This window comes from Misgurnus anguillicaudatus, chromosome 14 (genome assembly GCF_027580225.2).
Source record: "Misgurnus anguillicaudatus chromosome 14, ASM2758022v2, whole genome shotgun sequence".
NCBI classification, from domain to species: Eukaryota; Metazoa; Chordata; class Actinopteri; order Cypriniformes; family Cobitidae; genus Misgurnus; species Misgurnus anguillicaudatus.
Window position 1 is genome coordinate 29,024,194 of NC_073350.2, and position 25,169 is coordinate 29,049,362.

At 35.6% G+C, this 25,169-nt stretch overlaps 1 protein-coding gene across 2 annotated transcripts in view; it reads right to left on the bottom strand.

Moving 5' to 3' along the window:
* Positions 1 to 6,618: 6,618 nt before the first annotated feature.
* Positions 6,619 to 25,169, bottom strand: part of sema3fb (sema domain, immunoglobulin domain (Ig), short basic domain, secreted, (semaphorin) 3Fb) — an 81,094-nt gene continuing 62,543 nt past the window's right edge. For both annotated transcript variants that reach the window (XM_055184337.2, XM_055184336.2), the window contains 10 exons: positions 22,392 to 22,506; positions 19,169 to 19,238; positions 18,775 to 18,919; positions 14,966 to 15,188; positions 14,008 to 14,096; positions 12,037 to 12,078; positions 11,297 to 11,454; positions 10,523 to 10,590; positions 9,280 to 9,413; positions 6,619 to 8,910 (listed from right to left, as the gene is read on the bottom strand). In XM_055184337.2, the coding sequence (XP_055040312.2) occupies positions 8,491 to 8,910; positions 9,280 to 9,413; positions 10,523 to 10,590; positions 11,297 to 11,454; positions 12,037 to 12,078; positions 14,008 to 14,096; positions 14,966 to 15,188; positions 18,775 to 18,919; positions 19,169 to 19,238; positions 22,392 to 22,506 (1,464 nt within the window). In that variant the 3' untranslated portion in view covers positions 6,619 to 8,490. The remainder of the gene's footprint in view (positions 8,911 to 9,279; positions 9,414 to 10,522; positions 10,591 to 11,296; positions 11,455 to 12,036; positions 12,079 to 14,007; positions 14,097 to 14,965; positions 15,189 to 18,774; positions 18,920 to 19,168; positions 19,239 to 22,391; positions 22,507 to 25,169) is intronic.

Sequence of the window (25,169 nt, forward strand, 5' to 3'; positions counted from 1 at the left end):
CTAAACATTTAAAATGCTAAACGATCAACATTTTGAGTCAACAGAGAGAAACGCAGTCATGTTACAACTTTCTGATGAGGAACTCGTCGTGGCAGAAGCCATTTCTCAATCTGAAGGTTGCAGCCTCCGGATGTCGTATTTCTAAGCTGTATACGTCATCAAGACTGTCTTATTTCACAATATTAACAATTACAAAGTTGACTATTATACTTAGTTAATCGTAAATTGTTGCAGTATGCTTATGACTTGCGAATGTAATGCTCAGTTTACCTTAATAACCCAGGCTTGATGACGTGTGCAGCCTGCATATTTGACCTCCGGAGGCTGCAGCCTTCCAATTCAGAAACGACCAGAGATGTATAAAGTACTAGCGACCCAGACTTGAGTAAAAGTACAAGTGCTCTATCAAAAAAGTGACTTGAGTAGAAGTTGAAGTGCTCTTTAAGCACAGCACTTAAGTGGAAGTACTAAGGTATTAAACATGTTTTGTACTTAAGTATTGCAAGTAGTTTTTTTTTAAAATATACTACTCAAGTACTGAAAGTAAAAGTACAAGTATTGTGTAATGTATTTATTAAAGAAAATAGTCAAATGTTTGAATATAATATTGTTTATATTATTTCAAATGTTTAAGCTAAAGGACACTCACAATTCCTTTGGCTGTAGCAGGAGTACAAGGACATGAATGTTCAGATAATTCAGATTAATTTAACTGATATGGCGATAGGGAATTCAGAATTAATGAAATATTAGTCGATAAAATGGTAATAGGTAAAGGTACAAGGTGTTTCATTGAATTTAGGTTTCCTTCTTTCGCGCACACTCGCCCTTTCTTGCGCATTCTCTCTCTCTCTCTGTCTTTCTCACGCACTTTGGTTCTCTCTTCGCTTCACATTTGTCCACAACCCCGGCTCATATTTGCGAGTGAGAGGGAGGGAGGGGTCGCCCTTCACTATCTCCAATTGGTTCAGACCACCATGTGACCATGATTCGTAACATTTGAGAGTAACGAGTAACTATGCAGCACATAAAAAATGTATTGGAGTAAAAGTATTAAACTCAAAGAAAAAATGTACTGAAGTAAAAGTGGAAGTAGGAGAAAAAAATAATACTTCAGTAGAGTACAGATATTGTCTTTTAGTACTTAAGTACAGTAGTGAAGTAGTTATGTAATATATGACATATATGTCCCTATATCAAAACCGATCTTGGTATATATGTTACATATATATGCAATATAATAATATCACATATATAGATCCTCTGGATATATGAATATATAGGTTTAAAACATATATGAAATACTCATATTAAAATGTATATAAATACATATATTAATATCACATATATAGATACTCTTGATATATGAAGATATATGTTTTAAACCTATATGAAATACTCATATTAAAATTTATATAAATACATATATGAATATCACATATATAAATACTCTTGATATATGAGATATATGTTTTAAACCTATATGAAATACTCATATTAAAATGTATATAAATACATATAATAATATAACATATATAGATACTCTTGATATATGAAGATATATGTTTTAAACCTATATGGAATACTCATATTAAAATGTATTTAAATACATATATTTAAAATATGTATATGTATGAATTCTTATATGGGTTTGTATTTTACAACCATACAAGATGGATTTTTACATGATACTGTATGCTCCAACTATATGATATCAATATGTTTTATGTGTAGATTTCTAAAACAACATATAGGTCTGTAAATATATTGTTTAAAAATTATTAGGGTCATAACATTATAACCCTGCCTAGTTTCAAACGGCATGCATTTGGCACCGCAATGCGGGGTTAATCCCACAAAAACAGGGCTAACCGTGCTTCCGAGGAGTGTTTCATAACCCTGGGTTAATTTCAGGGATAACCCTGCTTCTAAATTACAAGTGTGAAATGCTCCTTAACCTAGGGTTAAAAGTGGGGTTTAGAGAGAACCATGGTTTTAATACAGGAACCATGGTTTTTGGTTTTAGCTGTAGTAAAACCATGGTTAGTGATCGTAAGGGTAGGGTTTAGGAATGCACAGTGTGAAATGTCAGATTATGAATACCCAGGGTTTTGTAGTTAAACCATATTAACCACAAATGTATCATTGTCTCACTATAATCAAAATATAATAAACCATGTGAAAAAATACTAGTTATTTTAGTAAACTGCAGTCTCAGAAGAAAAGCTGTCACTAGGTACAGATATGAATACATGTTGGTTCATGTGGTATAGTACTAATATGTACATTTAATTATACTAATACCACGCACAAATAGGGTGTAAGTTACTTTTTTAAAAAGCACCTCAGTGGCATTTGTACTTTTTTTCTGAGTGTGTACATTCCACTGACAATCCCCACTATATGCTTTATACTATAATATGCTAAACTTTTCAAACTTATTTTTGACCATACTATACTACATTGGCCTACTATTGTGCACTATAGTTTTAGTTATAATATTTAGGCTAAATCAACCTGCAGAAAACATGGTTATTATATGGTTATATTCATTAGAGATGAAAGCAGTCTCTTTTCTGTCTCAATATGCGATAAACACTGCAAAAATTCATGTGATCGTGTCAATTTACCAGATCATAAAGTCATAAAGTAGCCTATTACTGGATCAGGATGATTTTAAAACACACTCGCACGCACGTATGCACACAAATACACACACAATACTATACTTTTATTATGGAGTTATACTCCATGGGGCGGTTTCCCGGACAGGGATTAGACTAGTCCTAGACTAAAACATTTTTAAGAGCTGTCCAAACTGAAAACAACTTGCACTGACATATCTTGGGATGCATCGGGGCCCTTTGTTTTGCCTCGGGGTGCATACAGGTGGTGTTTTTGGTGTGGCATGTTTGTTGAGGCTAGTTGTATTTCCTAGTTGGACTGGGGCCTGGTCCTGGATTGAGGTAATCCCTGTCCGGGAAACCGCCCCCATATTACTCAATGTACAAGCTAGAAATTAAGCTCTGCACAGCACAGGTCTACTAAAGGGTTAATGGTGCCACATGGTGATCAACAGTAAAAATGACAAATTTGACCTCTTTGCAAAAGGAAAAACCACCAACATTCAAAAATGCATGATAACAAGGTGTCATTGCTCTGCAATCAAAAAATGTTGTTATAATGGAAGTCAATGGGGCAAAAACAGCCACTACCAATAAATGAGGAAGAAAACAATAATCAAAAGCCAATGTTTTTACTTTATATTTGACATGCTCAAGACTGCGAAAAAGATTTTAAAAAAATCCAGTCTACAATCACTTTTTGTATTGAAAATTTGTCATTTAGATTTTCCCCAAATCCACTTATGAACTTGGCAATTAAAGAGTTAAAATCATGGAATTTTTGTAAAAATTTGGTAGTTTTGATCAGTACTGACTAACAAATTTATGCAAAAAAAGTGAAAAAATAATCTGATACATTTTTACAGATGTTTAATTTAGTGGATGTATTAAATTTGAACAATGCACAAGGGTTAAATTTGCACTGTGTACCCCTGCATAAAATAAAAACATGAGGAATAATAAAACGAACACTGTAAAATACAAGCTGAACAGCGCCTACTTCAGTAACACACAAATAGCTTAAGTTGTTAGCCTCTCCCATCCAACGGCTGGGTGGATCAGTGAATAGTGGAGGTGACTTTCAACGTGAGGACCCGGGTTCGAGGCCCGACTGGACTCATCAGGTAAATTACAAATTATAAGTTGTGTTTGTGTGTTAAGTTGTGTGAATGGGATGTACGTCCTACTTGTGGTCTGAAACATGCAAAAAGTAGATAAAAACATGGTTCAAATTTAATTCTTTTATGATATATGATAAGTATATGTATGCAACATATATTAGACATATATGTGAAGTCATGTATGTCACATATATAAATAATTATATAGATGACATATATGTCTATGTATGTTTTTTGCACACATAGACATATATTTGTATGGGATAGACATATATGTCAATATATGAAATTGTTCCATTTTCGAATATGTGTCATATATGGTTGTACATATATGTACATATATGTTTCTACTTTATATTACCATATATTTCATATAGGGATATTTCATATATTCACATATATTACATTTCCGTATGGGCTACTTCGTTACTATACATCTCTGGAAACGACCAGACGTATTTCCTTGCCTTTTTCCAAACAAATATTGTTGCATCCTCTCTCTCTCCCTCGCCACCAGGATTTTCCGCAATGGCGCTCGTTATTCCTCTTTTTTGTGTGAAAATCGCTCCAAATCCAAGTAAACCGATGCGTTTAGGTCTGCGGCTTTGTAATACGTCACGCGAGTGACAGCGGAACGCAGCAAATGAGGAAGAGAGAAGAGAGAAACGCTCGGATCTGATTGGTGAATGAATAGGGTTTGGTTTTACACTGTGAGAAAGTTTGAGTGCTATAGCATCCTGGATTGTAATGTAAATATCATAGACACAGTAAAAGAAAGGTAAATACGTGAACACAGCATCTGAATACAGGGAACTATATGCAATATAATCGCCGTAATTTATAAAGAACATCGCATTTATGTATGAATCAACAGTTTATATAAAAAATTGCCTTAAAGGGGAATCGAACCCGGGTCGCCCGTGTCATAGGTCCGTGACACTAAAGACTGTGCCACAGAGTCACATAATAGAAACTGCTCTCTACACTCCTTAAGTAGCCTCCAGCAAAATTCACGTTAAAAACAAATTGTGTGGAGGAAGTGACGTATGCCGTAAAGCAGTCGAATTTTGTAGTTTTTTTTGTGCTCTGGTTACTACCAGAAACCCTACGTTTTAAAATACGAGTAAAAGTGATACAGACCCCGTCAGGCTATGGTAGACATGTCATTCAACCTATTTAAAGTCGATGTACTATCACAAGGGTCTTGAAAATTTATTATGAAGGGTGAAAAATTACATGGTGTCACTTTAAGCTTTTCGAAGCTTCGAATCAATTGAACCAATTGCTTCGAAAATTGATTCAGTCTTTTGAAGCAGTTCGAAACACCACACACGCTGGCGACCCCTGCTGGTCAAAATAGTGTAAAAGCAGCTATGTCCAAACATTTTACACTTTTTTAAACAAAATAATAGCAAGATTTGTATTAAAATATGTTAAAAAATTATTTAACTTAATTAAGACATAGTTAAAAGTCTATTTTTAGTTTTATTTAGGGAAAACAAATCATTAAAACTAACTACCCTTTTAATTATGCATATTTGTGTCATTAAATCTGTCTATAAACAAAAAGTAGACAAAATGGCAGTGTTATTAGTCAGAAGGATAAATGTTTTATGAACTTTCATAATAAAACTGACCCGAGTTCACCTAAACATATTAGACACTGGTCATGTGATCAACTCCCCCTAGTGGATTTTCGAAACGTTTCGAAACAGTTATGACGTAATGAAGCCTCGTTTGCTAAAATCACGTGACTTGGGCCAGTTTGAAACAAGTTCCGAACCACTGATTCGAAACAAAAGATTCGTAAATGTTTCGAAGCCTCATGAAGCAGAGCTTCGAAAACGACCATCACTACTTATTGTCCCTTTAAAAAAGGTTTGTAATCAGGTTTTTTTCTGGTTGCTCTGGGCCACATCCATTTTTACTTAAGAAACCATTTACAAGCTTTAAAAGTGTAAAATATCTCCATTTGGCTTGTGTCATACATAGAGGTCCTAAAGACATTTACTCCTCGACTTTCCTGTTGTGGATATTCCTGTTTCAGGTGTTACACATCATTTTAAAGTAAAGTAAACTTCATAAAATTGCCTAAAACAACAGTTCAGACACACAGAATGTGCACTGAAACAGAAGCAACACAAAAAAAAATCTGCATTTGGATTCTGAAGAACAAAGAAAGACCTTAAAGGTGTAGCGGAGGATTTTCTCGAATTTTAGAAAAGAACCGCCTTCTCCACTTTTTAAAAAAATGCAATTGCGCAACACTCCTGATTGACAACTAGGAGGACCAATAGTCTTGATGATCCACCCGGAAAAAGAAAATCCTCCGCAATACCTTTAAGTTCAAACGACATTAGGGTGAGTAAATAATGACACATTTTTTTTGGTGAACTATCAATTTAAAGGGACACTCCACTTTTTTTGAAAATATGTGATATTACACAGTGCCCGAAAATAGTCCCCTGTCATTGAGAGTAACCAAGGGGACTATTTTCAGGCAGTGCGTAATATCACTATGCCTGCTGCAGCCATGTTACATCAGCAAAGTCCTGGATTATTACGCCAGAATGATAGTTACTCCTAGCCAAGTTTTAAATAGGAAAAAATTTTAAACTCTTTCGTTATTTTTTAGCCCAATGCCAATGATCCAATAAGATTCAATTAATTATGCTAAGCTATGCTAAAGTGATAGCGCCAGACCCGGAGATCAGCTGAATGGATTTCAAAACCGTAAGAATCAAATGTTTAACTCTAGGGGAGCTGAAAAATGAGCTTATTTTCAAAAAAAGTGGAGTGTCCCCTTAACATGAGAAGTCTTCCAAAAACAACTAACAACAGCAAGAAAAATCAACATCTGGATTACTATAAAATATAGAGCTTTAATTTATTAGTTAGCAACAGCAAAGGGGAAAGAAAATCATTTACACAATAATCACAGTAACATCACATGTGCTTTTAGTCTCAAACGGATGACAAAATAAAAACACAAACATTTCTAAAGACACATCTTAAAAATACCTAGAAATTGTACAACCATTTTCTCGCAATGTAAGACAACGCTTCAACTGAAGAAAGAACGTGTGGTATTTCGCAAGGAACGTAACCTTATCGTTGTCGTTTTAATGTGAGTACTTGCACTGTGTGGCCAAACGCTGACCTTACAATAAAATATAAGAACAGAAAGATCTGCAACATAGTTATCTTTAATTTCACCCAATACACAATGTACCACTACATAATCATGCACACAATGAAGCCAGCTTCCCGAAACCATGAGTAGTTTAAAAACTCGGATCAAATGTTTTTATACAGTACAGTGTGTACACATTTGAAAATGTGAAGCGTTTTAATATGGTTTGTGTCACCCCAAATTCAGAAGAGGAAATAATGCTTTTCATTTATGACAAAAATACAATGTTTACTGTAAAAAAATACTGTATGAGGGAATCATATTTAAGAATGTAAAATGCCCAGATGAATAAATTAAATTTGCTTAAAATTGGTACCTGGTAATACAACCTAACTATAGTTTTGATTTTGGAGTGAAATGCAACTTCACACAGATTTACACAGATACTTGTGTAATAATGACGATTTGTGCTTTTAGTCTTTTCCAAAATAAAAAATACAAAAAAGATGCTATTACTAAAAACCCCCAGCAGCGCTTCTACACATCAGACTAAACTTGTTACGAGTCCGTTCACGTCGCACATGACCAGTGTTGGGGAAAGTTACTTTTAAAAGTAATGCATTACAATATTAAGTTACTCCTCAAAAAAGTAACTAATTGCGTTACTTAGTTACTTTTCATGGAAAGTAATACTTACATTACTTTTAAGTTACTTTTGCATTACTTTTTCTTACTTGGCTGAGCTTGATCTCTTTAAGGCCTTGCAGGTGTTTTTAATGAAGTTCTGCATTCAGAAATTGCATTTTCCATCACAAAAATGTCAACTGGCGCGCGCGCATAGAGTGTCTAATTCTACATCACCACGTTTAGTTTAATTTAGTACATTTTTTTTTTTTTTAATCAAATTAATTAAACTGAAAAGTAACTTGCAAAAGTAACTCAAATATTAATGTGTACATTTAAAAAGTAATGCGTTACTAGTAATATTATTACGTAATGCACCTTACTTGTAATGCATTACCCCCAACACTGCACATGACACATTTTAACATTTGTGCAATGAAAACCAATGTGTGCATACAGTGACATCAAGGAAGACGATATGAGCCGGTGTATCATTGTAACCAGTGAGGGACCAGAATGCACTTGGGAGTGGGACTAGTGGTGAGAAGCATTATGACGTCCCCGCCTTTCCAAATGTCTTTTCCTGTATAGAGTCCGGCGGGCAGGGGAATATTTTGCCCGGTTGCTCTTCCCATTCCCATCTCAACCATTTAAGTCCGACTCAGTTCATAGTCAATGGAGTTATGTCAATGTACACAACAGTCATCAATGCCCGGAAGATGAAAAAAATTGGCTTGACAAAAATATTACAATAATATTTGCCCATTACGTACTTACACAAGAGCATTTTTTTCTATTTAAGTACAAAGAAATCCACAGAATGGTACTATATACAACCTACAATAAATACTGTGTATGATATCATCTTTATGCGTGAAAAGGGAATTCCATTTGGATTTGCAAAGTTCATTCGATGGAAGTTTTAGATTCCATGTTTTTCTCTTTATAGTCTTTCCTATAAGGGCTGTCTGTTTTGGACCACCACCCCTCATGTTTCCTCCTCATCCCCGTGATGTCTGCGATTCCGCGGTTTCTTCTGTTCCTTGAGCTCTTTCAGGTCTTTGGACTTGATGCCTCCCATCAGCGGGTCTCCGTACTGCCAATAGTCCTGGCAGTACTGGTTTATGAGCCCCATCTCGGGCTGACTAAGGATGGTGAGAAGGTCTTTGTACTGTCCAGCACTGGGCGTCCAGGCGCTGGACTGAAGCGAGGAAGCTGCCGGGCGGCCCGTTTCCACCAAGATGTTATTGACGGCCTGGTTGTTCAAAACCACCAGCTGAAGTTTGACCAAGGTGTGCTTGAAGTTTTTCTCCGTGGCTGTGCAGACGTAGATTCCAGAATCGAAAGCCTGTAGAGATCGGAGCAGTAAGCCCTGGTCCGTCTTCAACACGCGGCCATCACTGCGAACCTGGAAAGAGAAAGAATGATGAGTGAATAACTAAAGTCATGTGACTTTGTATTGATGAGATTTTGTTTGTCTCTGGCCAATAGCAATATCCAAATATCAATCCAGAGATTTACACGCTTTGGGTGAAATAATGAAAACAGTATAAAGTAGAAAATTTGGACTGTTTATTTTCTTTGGAAACACTGGATAGACAAAGAGTTTACTTTCTGGTTTGGGAAAAAACTGATAGCTCTGATATTGTTGGCTTTCAATATTGGGCTGATGTCAAACATTTACAAAAAGACCACAATTGGCACATACCAACATGTTACCAGTATAATGTCCATGTCTATATGATTGAGTACAGTATTTAGGGGTGTGTGTACTTGCCTCTCGTCTGCGGTCACTGTTGTCTCTGTGAAGATGCCATTTGACAGCAGCGTGAGGAGATTTGGCCTGGCACTCCAGAAATGTGCTGCTGCCCTCCACCCCGTACTGCACCGACTCCAGTGTGTTCTTATTAGCTGGACAGTGAGAAAAACACATAGACATCAACACTACACTACAGTGAGAATGAGATCTGATCAGGAACTATTAGGACACAAATCGTCTGTCAATTCAACTAAAAATCAAACAGACTACTGTAAATACAGACAATTTCAGAATTATGAAACAAAAATAATGCATTTGACATATGGTATCCATTACATTACATTATATTATTCATATCAGATTATTTATATCACACTATATGTGACCAAGTTTATGAAAACCCAGTTAAAAGCACAAGATTTACTGTTTTCTAAAAATTATCCTACATAACATTCCGTAAAATATAATCTATTATATCCTAATATGACATTAGTAAGGTCATGTCAAAGACTTCAGCCTGGTTTTCACAGACAGTATCACATGTCTTAACTGTCTTTACTAATTAAATCATTCGCTGCCATCCTTACCAGTTTCACAAAATGCAATCCACAAAAATTTTCTCTTCAAAAATATATAAACATACAAATATATCAAATGAAAGAACAGACACTCTGCTTTCAAACAAACAATAAACAAACAAAACAGGAAAAAAAATTGTCATCCTATCTATATTTTTTCTTTGCTTATAAACTCTTAAATATGTGCAAAAAGCTGAAATAATTGCATTTTTGTGAAGGAACTTTCTTAGAAATCAGATTTTCAAATAGTTGTATACCCAAAATATTGTCCAAACCATACATCAATGGAAAGCGTATTCATTCAACTTTCAGATGATGTATAATCTCTCAATTTAATAAATTGACCCTTATTGAATGTACCTTATTTCTGTAAAGCTACTTAAAGCAGTAACTTATGTTTATGTTGATTAATTATTATTAGATACTACTGCAAGTTTCCAAATTCGAGTGTTGTTAAAGGAATGTTCTGGGTTTAACATATTTCTATTTTTGAGAAAAACATGTTTAAAATTGAATAACACTTTTCCATTGAAAGTCAATGTGTTTTGTTTGTACAAAATCGTTGGTGGAGCAAAAAATGATTTTCTGTTATAATCAACAGCAGACTACAATCGCTGACAGTACATTTTAGATTGAACCCAGAACATTCCTTCAGATTGGCTGAATTGGAGACAAAAGCTTACTGTTGGAATTGTATCCTCTGCATTGCCGTATGGGGTTCCCATACTTCACGTCCTGCCGCCGACTGCGTCTGAAAAGCAGCCAACATACAAGATACTGTAAGAATTTACATTAAATCATCCTACATCATTAAAAAATATTCTGTGAAAGTGTAACCTTGATATCTTTAATATTGACTGAGTAAGTTCATGTCAAAGACTGAAATCAATGACTGAAATAAAACTTTCATGCTTCTCATCTTCAGATTATGATTATGTGATTATATTACAGGTCTTTAAGGTCAAACAGGGTCACATATAAGTGGCCAATAATGTAAGTCATCAATGCAATACAATTCCGGTGTTTGATGTTTTTGGAAACTCTTGGAAACTTCTATCATGAATAATAATAACAATTTACTTCTCTTGCACAACCTGAGGTCCACACACAATCTGTCCAGATGTGGATCACAGGAGGGAGAATGACCAACACAGAGCTCTGATCTCAATCTCATGAAACATTTAATAAAGATCTATTAACTGTGATGTCCATCTTCTGACTCCACAGAAGCAAAACGTTCATCTGACGTGAAATTTTTGCACAATCTTCCCAGAAGTTTGGAGGCTGATTGTAAATAATAATCAAACCCACATGAAAGTTCAAGCTTTTGGAATGTGATCTTTGGGAGGATGTTTGTTTCTTCAGGGACAGTTTACACTAAAACGTGTGACTTCATTTTTGGGCGAACTATCCCTTTAAGCATCATTAAGCTTTTCTGAGCGTTCAGGAAAGTTTACCTTTTCTGCGAGGCCGAGTACCGAGAGCAGGATGAACCGTCCCAGGCACAGTAAGGGTCCCGGGCCAGACAGCAGTCTGCGCACGCCTCGCCATAGACGTCACACCTGTGCAGGGCCAGGTGAGTCACGCCCACCTCAGACGCCACATACAGTTGTTGCTGCAATAACATTAAAAACATGGACTTGATCAGATGCAGTTATGAAAATGCAAGAACTGAAAATCCTGACTTGTTTTATTGTCATTCTGCATTTAGATCAAACATAATTTAATAATACACATTTCAAGATGATAAAATCGTAATTTTTTATTTTCAAAGGAAGACAATCCCACTGTCTTTATAAAGCCAATAGATGCCATGAATTAAAAATGCAAGCAGGTCTGCGCAGGTTTAAAAAAAATTAATCGGCTGTTTTGAATCAATTTTTCTGGCACGCCACCGAGCTGAAATTCTGACTTTGTTGGATTGTTGGCAGATGTGCTATGACATCATTACAAAGTGTGATGAAAGGCGAAACTCAAATGAAATGTACACATTTCTCCCAATACTTTCTATTTAATTGTTATTCCCATATGTGAATGAATTACATGATTTTTAGACAGTTAAGCTCATGGTTGCTATGAACCGGTTTATTGTTTTTGTACCCTTATACTCATGACCTTAGGTTTATTTCATGACTTTTAGACATTGTTCAAACACATATAAACAAGTTCTGATGTACAGTGACAAGCTTTTTCTTACCCGTTTTGAAGATAACTTCATAGTTGTGACAGGAGCAGGCACCTGACAGAGAAACAGGAAAACTGTAAAAATTTGCTGTAGTTATGCAGCTGTTTACTGTAGATTTAAATTGATGCTATTTACTGGTAACGGTTTGTTCAACATTAAATGAACATTAAACGTTAACAATTCTTTGTCTTTACAGAATAAAACTAATATAACATACTCATGCAAAGCATTCGGGGAACAGAAACCCTTTTCTGTTTTTTACTTCAGATTTTGGTTCCCAGAATGCTTTGCATGAGGCTGTTATTTTAGTTTTATTCGGTAGAGATAAAAATGTTTAATGTTCATTTAACTTTAAACAAACTGTTGCCAGTAAATAACATCAATTTAAATCTACAGTAAGTTACTGGCAAACCAGTAACACTGTCATTTCTACAAACATTTTTAGTGGTGTTTGTCATGCATGGCTCGCTGAATTATTTGAAAATAATGCACACCCAAGGTGGTAATGTGCATTATTTTAAAATAATTCAAAAGGACCGGAGTCAATTACTCCTCTTACCACAATTTTTTCCTACTTTTTCTTTTAAATGGTTATATTTTTAATTATTTAAATAATTTGGTACTCATTGTCATAAATCACAAGATATTATAGGCAATACAATATAATATAACAACAAAATAAAAAAGTGTCTTGATGGTCCTGTTTTCCGAATTAATCAGTGTCAACTTAGATTTTTTTAACCCCTTACCGAGTGGGGGGTGAAAAGGTGATGTACTAGAAGCCAAATTTGCATTGTCTTGTTTTAAAGAAGACAATTTAAAGTTTGTTTACGGAAGTGTCGTGAAAATATTAAATAAGAAGGAATTGTTATAGCAGTTAAATTGACTGTAATAAAAAAATGCAATATAGTATTATTTTATACATAAAATTATCATAGAAATGGTTTGCTGCATACTCTTGTTACAAATTAATAAATTACAGTCACTGCATTATTAGTACTGCTAAAAGGTTTTGAAATATGAAAACTACATCTTAGACCTTTCCAACAATATATACACTGTAAAATATTTGTGTAGAAATTACAGTATTACTGGGTATTACTGGCAACTAGCTGCCAGTAACTTACTGTAGATTTTACATTTATGTTATTTACTGGAAACAGTTTGTTTAAAGTTTAATGAACATGAAACATTTTCAGTTTTTATCTTCTACAGTAAGTTACTGGCAACCAGCTGCTTAATTACTGCGATTTTTTTACAGTGTAGTTTGTCGTGATAGATTAACATTTACATGAAAAATATTGCAGTACACTCGGGTATCCCGCTCACGGGATAGGGGCAATTAACAGGTTTTAAGCTAAATAAGACACTTTTACAGACAGTGTTGGGGAAAGTTACTTTTAAAAGTAATGCATTACAATATTAAGTTACTCCCTAAAAAAGTAACTAATTGCGTTGCTTAGTTACTTTTCATGGAAAGTAATGCTCACGTTACTTTTTAGTTACTTTTTCTTGGCTGAGGCTTGATCTCTTTCAGACATTGCAGGTGTTTTTATGACTGAAAAGTTCTGCATTTAGAAATTGCATATTTCATCACAAAAATGTTGAGCTCTGGCCTGCCATCTCAGTTTCTGACTCAAACTGTTCCTACACATGCGTGTACGCATAGAGTGTGTAATGTGACTACGTTTAGTTTAATTCAGTTCATAATTTTTTTAAATCAAATTAATTAAACTAAAAAAGTAACTTGCATTACTTTTTAAAAAAGTAACTCAAATATTAATGTGTACATTTAAAACATAACTTTACTCGTTACTTCAGAAAAGTAATATTATTAAGTAATGCACGTTACTTGTAATGAGTACCAAATTATTAAAATAAAAATATAACCATTACAAAAAGCAGACACCAAATGTCCCTGCAATATACAATCACCCATAAACCTGGGAAACCTCTTGAAATGGTTTATTTTGTGTCTCTCACCTTAAAGACCTCAACTTCTTCCAGAACCAGTTCTTCTGTCTGCAGGTCATCTCTAGGCAGGACAATGACTTTTTGCACTGTACCTTTATCTGTGGGCCAAAAGAGATTAATAACAGAGCGTCAACCAATATCAAACGATTATCTGTCTCAATTTTCCAGTCGTCTTTCATAAACAACACGATATAAATCATAGTTCTTTCATCTCCCCTTTCAGTCAATCTTTCATTACATCGCATTTACCTCAAACACCCTTCCCATTTCCATCTAACCATCCCTTCCTTTCAAAATCCCTCTTTTGTCTTCTGTTTTCACAGCTTTTCACGCCATACTCCTCTTTAAGCTCAGCTGTACCCTGTCAAAACCGATCGGAGGGCATGTTTGATTTAAACCTGCCCTTTGCATTCCTCCGCGTGCGCTGCTAGAGATTTATTGCGACCGGAGCATCGAACCTAAACTTTGAATTCTGACAGTAGCTTAAAGCTGAAGATGTTTCTGTGGGCTGTTCTAGGTGTAATGGGCCATGCAGAGATGATTTAAGCAAAAAAAGGACAGATGAAACACAAAGGGTTAACTTTGTGTAATGAGAGACTGATGTCATTTTGAACTAAAGGTTAAAAAAACTTAAGAGAAGAAATCAAAGCGCGCACGAGCAAGTGAGAAAATTTCACAGTACTGGCTGGTTTAGACCCTCTGGCTTTAGGAGAAACCTAATACTCCTCCTTTGTGTTTGACATCCATCTAAGAAGCGTCAGATCTGTCTCTCTCATTCTGATAAGTATTATTACATCAACTCAAAGGAATGAAACCGCTTTTTTTCATTATAAATGTACACTCTTAACAAATGTTTTTAGTCATTTTAAGAAGAGATTTGATAAAGCATAAAACAATACATTTTAGCACTATGTCACATACAGTATATACAAAATAATATAAATAAATCCAAAATAAAGATGGTTACCTGTTCCCAAAAAGAGCACCTCATAGTTTCCATCAGCCGCAGTCACCTGGTCCACAGTGATGGTGGTGAACTCGTAGTCCACATTGGTCCTGACCACCAGGGGGCGCTTGTGCACTGGATACACAGCGTTGTACATGGTGGGATGGTTCCTCATGAAGTTGATGACTTCGTCCGGGTAGTCTTTTGTGGACTTCATGTTGGGGGTGAAGGTCCCACCAGGACACTAATGGAGGAGATGGAGGAGTGTCGATGACCAACTCTTCAAATGTAGTTCCTACTAACCCTTTTACTGTATACTTTTATAAATAAGTTACATTTATTTTTATTACTTTATACCATCCTAATGTACTTTATAGTCTCAAATAGCATTTACTGTACTTAGTGTACTGTACACTCTTCTAAAGTTGTTACTATGGGGCGGTTTCCCAGACAGGGCTTATCCCATTCCGAGACTAAAATGCATGTTTAATCTGCTTTAACTTAAAAACTCCTTGTCCTGTTTAATTTTAACATATTTTGTTGACATTGTTTTGTCTTACGATGCACACCTGTAATGTTTTTTTTTATAAGATAAACTTTATAAATGATATCAGTGGTGTCTAACATCTCCACAAAGCACATTCTATGAATAGCCCTTAAATGTAATATTTATTTATTTATTACATATTTTTATTAAGCTTAGCTTCTTTTATGTACACTGTAAAAATTTGCTGTAATTATGCAGCTGGTTGCCTGTAGATTAAAATTTATGCTATTTACTGATCAACCTTTTTATGTTTTTTCCTTCATTTTTTATGTTATTTTAGTCTGTTTATTTATTTTGTGTCTTTTATTTAAGTTTTATTCTGTAAAGATAAAGACTTTAACTTTAATTTAACTTTAAACAAACTGTTGCCAGTAAATAACATCAATTTAAATCTACAGTAAGTTACTGGCATCCAGCTGCCAGTAATACTGTAATTTCTACAAACACTTTTTACAGTATATGTTAACATTTTAAACGATGATAAAACAAGTAAAATAAAATAAAAAGTTTTATGCAGACTATAGCAAAAAAATGAGCTCTTCATATTGTATTATCCATTGTGATACTGTAGCCCTTGCTCCCAAAAAGGTTGGAGACCACTGCTCTATATCCTTTAAATATGTCATTTTTACTTTACACTATTTCTAATCAGTCCTTCCAGAAAAACGCAGAGTTTTTTTGTGATTGTTGCGGGCAAAAATCCTCGATTTTGCGGCAAGTTTTCTTAAAAAATGCTATGGAATATGCAGGATATTTATGCAATTTATGCGATGGAATTGCGGGAATTTGCGAAAATTGCGGAACTTGCAAAAACTGCGGAAACTTGCAAAAGCTGAAATGATGTTCACGTCACATAATCACATCACTTCATAACGTTCCCATGGCAATAGAGGACACGGCTGCGCTTTTGGGTAGTAAATGCAATATTTTTCAACTTTCTGCTAATATATATGTGACTTTTTGCTACGAAAATGCGGAGATTATGAAATCATGCAAGCCCCGCATATTTTGTGCACGGAAATATGTAATTAATGCGGCGAAAGTGCGTCGTATTTGGAAAAAATGCAGCCCCGCATAAATATGCGTACTTTGGCTGATTATGCAATATATCGCGCGATCGCACAATCACGTTTTTCTGGAGAGACTGTCTAATGTACTTACTCTATATACATAAAAAAAGTAAATTGTTGTACTATCGCCCTCCTATTGTAATAAATCACTTTATTGCTTCCTAATTTTTGTATGTTGCTTTGGATAAAAGCATCTGCTAAATGTAAATAGACTTGTTATATATACTTTTTATTTTTATTACTCTATACTTTTTATGATGCAGTATCTTCTTTACACCAGTGATGCGCAAGTCAATATATAAACAACCCGCACACGACCAACGTTTTTAACTAACCCTCCCGCAACTCGGGCCGCAAAAAAAATATTGTACCCGACCCCCTTCCTGGCCCGCATTTTTCTAAAGTAGTAATTGTTTAAAATAGTTAATTGGCATCTTTACTTCAAACGACCTGACCGACCACGATCCCGAATATTATTAATATACTTTTGGATGACTCGTAACTGCGGCACCCGCTCATTTTGGATCAACCCGCACATCACTGGTATACAATCTTCTCAGGGAAGTTACTCTATATACCAGGCCTGCAAACGATTAATCGTGCAAATGTGCGTTTTTATAGTGAATGAATTTTAATGAATTACAGTGAAATCCCGGCACATCCCAAAGCCAGAGGGCGCTCTCGTGCAGAAACTCCCTTTGTGCCACAGAAGAAGTAGCATTACAAACGCTTTTCCAGGAAATGTCTATAGGAATATTTATATCACTGTTCTTCGAAATGTTTCAGGTATTTTCATGATAATAAAGAATATTTTGAATGATTTTGTTCAACAAGTGTTGCTTTTTTAAATGCACGTTATAAACGACTCCGACTCGTAATGATTCAACAGATTTTAAATTGATAAGGACTTCCTACTGACCAAATCCCATAGTACACACACAAGCTGTGCATTAAAAACAGAATCGATTCAAAATCGATTCTGAATCGATTTCAGAGGCATTTTTAATGGGACACGCGATTAATCGTTGCAGCCCTAATATATACTTTTTATATGTGAAGAGTTTTGTTGCAAAACGAGATGACCACCGTTTTTTAATTGTTCAGAAATCTCGTTTTTTGGTTGTGCATTCCAATTAATTTCAATTTAACTGCAGTTGGTTTGTTTTGATTTAAACCTTCATAACTTAAAAAATATAGCTAAGTAGCACCATAAGTAAGGGATAATGTAGAGGCAGCCGGTAGTTATCGGGAAATAAGCCCCGACAGTGTGATCAGGACCCGACGCGAAGCGGATCAGGACCCGCTTATTACACGGCTACTTGTCACATAAGAAAAAAACGGACATGAATATGAATTTGAAACATTTTATTGGCATATTTGTTTTAAATTAACATTTTTATCCTTCCGCGAAACTTTGCACAGATGCATAAAATGATCGTAATACCTTATTCAGATCCTCTGCTTCATACTTTTCTGTCTCCATTTTTTTCTCTTTAAGCCAGTCTTTGAGAAGTTTTAATGCCCATTCTGTATTTTTTTGTGTGTTGGCTTCGTAGCTGTCATGCTCTATTTTGTCAAGTTCAGTCTCAGTAAGCTCTCTGTGTCTTGTGGTTGTTCGTTCTTCTATCCACTGTTTAAATGTTTTGTTTTTTCCGTACATGTTAAAATGAATGTCAAAATTTTCCATTCTTAATTGTGTTTGTCCAGTGTTTGTCACAAGATGGCGCCAAACAGTAATCGTTATTGATCTTTATTGGCGCGGAGCGATTTTAATCGTACAAGTAGTACCGGCTATGCGTTATTACTTTGGAGCGGTTATTATTTGAAAAGAACGAACCTGCAAATGTCTCAACTGACCAATCAGAATCAAGCATTCCAGAGAGCCGTGTAATATAAATAATATAACATGATAACATAATATTAAACATGTTTTAACAAAAATGTAAAAAAATGGATTTATCTTGTTTTGCAACGAAACTCTTCATGTACTTTTTTATTGTCATTACTCTATACAGTACTTTTCTAATGCACTTGCTTTATATTTAGCAGTTAATGTACTTTTCAATTGCATTTCCTCCGGCTAATCTAAAACTTAAATCCAAATGGTTATACCTTATAAATAACTAACTTGAACTTTTGATCTTTACGAACCGGTCTAGATTAATATTAGCACATCACAATCCACATTATCGGTATTACGATTTATAACTCACTGTTCCTGGACGAGGGTATGGGATTTTGCCGCTGTAGGCCACCCATTGATAATTGGGCCCTTCTTTGTGTGCAAACGGTCCGTTGAACACCATCCGAATGTCCGCCATGGAGTACACGCAGACGGCTGAGCCTTTGAATACAGAGCTGTAAAGAAATTACAATGCTGTGTTAGAATTTTAACAAAAAAAAAAATCAAAGTAAGGTGACGTTGCTATCAAAGCATTTTATATCACTGGTAGTAATTTACTTAATTTTCCTAATTTGCTTTGCAGGGATAGACTCAACTTCTCTCTCATGCTTTGTGTGACACAACCTCCCATGCTAAACAAGACCTCCAGTGTTTACACATTACTGGAGAAGGTTCCAGATGGAGAAAGGCACATTTAAACTCACCCAGAAACAGAGAAGACCCCATAGATCACCGGATTTTTCGTGTCCTGAGTGGGCTGTATGTACACATCCCCTAAAACACACAAACAAGGAACATCTCAGTGATAAAGCTGGAGGACTTTGCTAATATTTGCAGAGCAAAACTCAAACATTTACTGAATCTTTCCTCTTTGTAAAACAACACTTCCTGTGACTCACTGTGTTTTATTGTGGCATAACATTTCTTTACCCCTCGTGCTAAATCTTCTCCGCAGCCAATGGCTTTTATTTGTAACACTAGAATTCTAGTTGCAGGCACATAATAAAACATGCCGTCCTAAACTGAAAAACTATAAAACATAGAGGGACTGAATTTGTAATGCAAACACTCATAACATACATTTATACATTTGGCAGATGCTTTTATCCAAACTGGCTTACAGTGCATCCAAGCTATACATTTGATCATTATGCCTGTTCTCTGGGAATCGAACCCATGACCTTTTGCGCTACTTACTCAATGCTCTACCACACAAAAAACCTTTCAGCTTTTCATTATAAAGTCGGCACGGGTTTAGATTATGCGAGACTGTGTGAGAAGACATTGTGTGTCATTATCATGGAACGTGCTGAGCTGGCTTACATAAACACGCATGTGCGCATATGAGGCTGTTTGTGTGTGAGCGTGTTTAAGTGCCAGTAAAGTGTTCCTCGGAGACAACACGGAGGATAACAGTGATGAGGATCGCAAAAAATATGGTTGCCGTTACCTCGCACACACTTATACCGTGCATCTTGCCAACCTCAATATGTAGCTGTGTGAGCAAAGCAGGTGAAGAAGTATGTGTTTGGATACAGAGTCATACTAATCTACTCATTTAGCAGATGCTTACAAAGTGACTTACAATGCATTGAATCTACACGTTTGATCAGTACAGTATGTGTATTCCCTGTGGACTTAACCCTTGCGTTTCTACTGCAATGCGATAACCATTTGAGCTACACATACTGTATAAAAGAGTTAGAGATATACTAGTGTGCAAAAGTCACCACCACCAGACTTGTTGTTTTAGAAGTTTTAATGTCAATCCATATTTATTTTTCAATCTATTTTATTAATATACAAACAGAAAATACAAGAAATATGGAACAAAAAATAAATTTTAAGGACTAAATGCTGTCTAACTGTGGGTTTACACCAAATGCGAGTTCAACGATTTGCGCGAATAGATTACATACAAAGTCAATGCAAAGACGCGACCAGATGCGTCCTCGCGTGGGGTGATGCGAATGACGAAAGGGAAAGGGCCGTTCACATTATAACGATAACTATAACGTTAACTATAATGCTAACTATATTAGCGTCCACATTATAATGATAACTTTATACTAATTCGCTCACGCGCGGGGCACTCACACAAATACGTGCCTATAATTTTATTGGATATTTCTTGTAATAAAAATTTTTGCAATTATTTACATGTCACTGAATACGTAAATATGCTGTTCTTGTTGCATGTACACAGCGGGTAATGTCCTCAACACGCTGCGTTTTGTGTACGTCTAAACAGTGAATCTAGTTTGTGTAATTTAAGTTAATATCTTACCTTTTGGCATAGTCAGGTAGGAAAAAGCATTACATAGTGAATTTTACAGCAACTGCATCAGCGCTGGATACCTGAGGTAATTTTATGTTATAGACATCCGCATTGAGCTTTTCCATTGTAATTTCAAGTGCGCGTGCACTTGAAGTTCAAATAGATTTGATTGGCTGTCAATGTTTTATAGTTCATCAGGTGGGGAAAATATTGCTCAGAAAGTGATCCCCACGATATCGTTCAATGTATCTTTATTGTTATGGTGCGAACTCCGCTTTTGTCTTTAATATAAAACAATTTTAAAAACTATATTTTTATAGTAATCGTTATAATGTGAACGGCCCTGACGTGGAGTTTACCCTAAAAATTTGACACATCAGTTTTTAATACTACATATACATTTCCTGTATTTTCTGGATGTATTCTATTTAAGAGACTGAGAAACAATTATATATGATCACTATAACATTGCAAAAACAACAAATCTTATTCCGTCATGGTGGCTTAAGACTTTTGCACAGTACTGTATGTCAATAAAGATTTTATATTTTTACTCACAATAATTTGCTCAAATATATTAAAATACACGTGCAATAAAACCAAGAACACAAAGTAATTATGTCAAATTTTATTTCATGCAGTTTATAACATAATGTCATTGGTTAGTCTTTGCTTTTTAAAAATGTTTTAACTAAAACCATCTAACTATTACCACGGCACGCTGTAAAAGCAACACACTCCCTCTCTCTCTCCCTCCGAAATAAAAGCCTAATCCTATTCATTAGTAGCCTGCCACAACTCACAATGAACTGCAGATTTACTGCCTTAACAAAAATACGTTGACATCCCACCTTCAACACACACGCACACCCAGCTAAATCCTTACCTTTCCGTACGCCTGTCTAAACATCCTTCCCGCTAACAAACCTGTTTATGAGCACAGCTCAGGAGCAGAGACCTGTTCGCTTTATAAGAGGAACAGCAATAAAATCCAGACCGTGATCATAACCTGCTTTTCCCTACATCACGGGGGCCAATTAGTCTAGAAAATAAGTATAAACGAAAGAAAAAGAGACCCTTAGGACCTTTATGAACCCAACACCCTGCAGTTCATTCGATCCATCCACAGGGCACGGACGACACCCGAAGTCTCTGAGTTTCAGTACTCTCAAAAAGATGCTTTTGTTTGGAGAAAGTGGGGAATTTCTGTAACAGGGAGATTTTCCATTTTGGCATATGGACCAAGTGGGGATCAGGTGCCATATGGCGGGTAGGATTGAACGTGTCACCTGGTCGGACAGACGTAGACCTTGGGGCCCGTGGTGTTCGGGATTGGGGGTTGCGTGTGGTTTTGGAGTAGGGCGTGTGGGTGACGCTAAACAAGGCTATTGAAACCTGATTAGGTTGGAGTGGATCTTTTTCATTCACACAGTGCTCAAGTGATCCCCGGCTGGCCGCCTGCCAACGTAAACCATCCAGCCTTTCTCCTGAAGACTCTTTTTGACATTATTAAGTGCAACACTGGCTAACAACTGTTGTGTGTTTGGGGCGTAACTGCTTACATTTTAGACCAATGGCAGACTTTACTTTTGAGGATGAGTAAACAGAAGAGCCGGAGGGAGGTAAAGATGCAATATACTGTGACTTACGGAGCTCGTCGAAATGCGTTTCAATCCCATCAGCCCCTGGGACGGAGCAGATGAGCCGAGCTTTTAGGAAAGTGCTCCACTTGTTGACCAAACAGCAGTGACCGCCGTCATCGTTCTGTAAGCATACATCGAGACACCTCAGTATGAAACGTAACATGAGAGAAAAGTGACCTGTGAATGAACGAATGGTAAAGAACGTCTGATCCACATAACATACTCATCTCCTCTGATGTCCGGCCAAATCTATGAAAGAGGGTTTAATGCATCATCGGACATCTTAAATCAATGTATTTGTTTTTAAAGCATGTTTAACTTTAAAGACATTTAATGTATCTAATGGCAAACACACAGCCACTCTTTAGTTTAGTTTATAGTGAATGCATGACTCCTAATTATTAAATCAATGTGTAATTCAAAACCCATTTTCTGTAAAATGACAAAGAATATAACAAAATTGGGTTGTGAAAAGTGAACATTACATATCCAACTGGATCACATGAAAGGGTTGAAATCATTTTAATGAATTATGCAAAGTACGTTAGACAAACACTTTACGATAAGATTGTATTTGCCAACATAAGTAAATGTATTAGATAACATGAAGTAACATGAGCAATATAGTTTATCAGCATATATTAATCTTTGTTAATGTTAGATAATGCCAATATAATTATTCATGTAAGCTCATAAAGGAATACTTCACTTCCATAAAAAATCCAGATAATTTACCCCATGTCATCCAAGATGTTTATGTCTTTCTTTCTTTAGTTAAAAATATTTTTTTTTCTTCAGGAAAACATTTCAGGATTTTCTCCATATAGTTGACTTTAGTGGATCTCAATGGTTTACAGTTTTAATGCAGCTTCAAAAGGCTCTAAACGATCCTAACTGAGACATAAGGGTCTTCTTGCGAATATCTTATCTAGCTTTTTGTAAAAAAAAAAATATGTACTTTTAAACCACAACTTCTCGTCTTGCACTAGCTGTTTGATGTGGCAGCGCAACCTTATGTATTACGTAATCATGCAGAAAGGTTGCGCATTATGTGAAACGCACACTTGTGGACCATTTTAACTCTTTCCCCACCATTAACGAGTTATCACGTCAATTAAAAGGAAACATTTGCATAAAAAACGCGTTCCTGATTCATTTTTATGTTAATCTGCAATACCGCGATTATCCACTAGACTTACCCAATTTATGAAAAAACTGAAGCCAAAACGTTATTTACTAATTTTAAATTCTGTGTATGTTTTGATAATAGTTCTGAATCTGATCCCTAACAAAATTCCTTCCCAAAAATGCAATTATTTCAGCTTTTTGCTATTTTTTTTTTTTAAGAAAAATACAGTTATTTAAGAGTTTATAAGCACATATATAAAAATATATATGTAGAATTAAACCATTTTTTTCTAGTTTAGAAGAAAATTTTCCTGAAAGGCATTTTGTGAAACTTTTGTAAAAATCACAAAAAATGCCAGTGGCCAACTTTTCAAAAAATGGCTGGCGGGGAATGAGTTAAACAATAAACTGACACAAAGATATTAATTAGTATCCTTTCACATACAACAATGTCAGAAGGGTCCTCTTCCTCCACACTTGTTAACAGTGGGGCGGTAGTTTCGCATATATCATGCGTGACCTTTCGATGTGATTTTTTAATACATAATGTCACGCTGGCAAATCACAAGGCTGGTGCATGACGAGAAGTTGTGGTTTAAAAGTACATTTTTTTTATTTTTTTGCCGAAAATGGTGTTAATTTCGCTGGATAAAACCCTTATGCCTCTGTTGGGATCGTTTGGAGCCCTTTGAAGCTGCATTGGTTCTGCAATCTTAAACTGCATTGAAACTGTAAACTGTTGAGGTCCAATAAAGTCCACTATATGGAGAAAAATCCTGGAATGTTTTCCTCAAAAAACTTAAAGGTCATGTTCTTTCTGATTCCATTTTTAAACCCTAGTTAGTGTGTAATGTTGCTATAATAGCATAAATAATACCTGTGAAATGATAAAGCTCAAAGTTCAATGCCAGAAGATATATTTTCTTTAACAGAATTCGCCTTTCAAAGCCTACAGCGAACAGTCGGTTTGGACTACAGCCCTCTACTTCCTGCTTTAATGATGTCAGTAGAATAGTTTTTTGATTAAACTCCGCCCACAGGAATACATCAGTCGTCAGCTAAGATAACGGCAAGCTAAGCTGCTATCGAATCACAACACACTAAACAAACTACAAAATCACAACTCGACACGGACTTCATAGAACAAGGCCTGTTTTTAGGACAGTGAAAACAGCGCTATACAGATAAGTCAATTGTGTGAAAAATGCCGCTTTTTTACACATGAAACATGAACACATGTTATATTGCGCACTGTAAACACAATCACACTTTCAAAAACACGGGACCTTTAATATCTTCTGGACTGAACAAAGAAATACATAAACATCTTGAATGACATGAGGATGAGTAAATTATCAGAATTTTTTTTATAAAAGTGGACTATTCCTTTAATTAAAGTTAACAACTACAACTTTTGATTGTAAAAATGTATTAATAAATGCTAAAAAATAACATAAATTAAGATTAATAAATGCTGTAGAAGTCATATGTTCTCTAATGCATAAACTAATGTTAACATGTACAACCTTACTATAAAGTTTTGCACAATAAGAGAGCTTGGTGTATGGCAGCAGGAGTTGTTAAGAGTGTGGATGGTGACCAGATGGGTGTGAAAATGAGATCGGCTGGTCCTCCTGAGGGTGATCCATAAGGCCT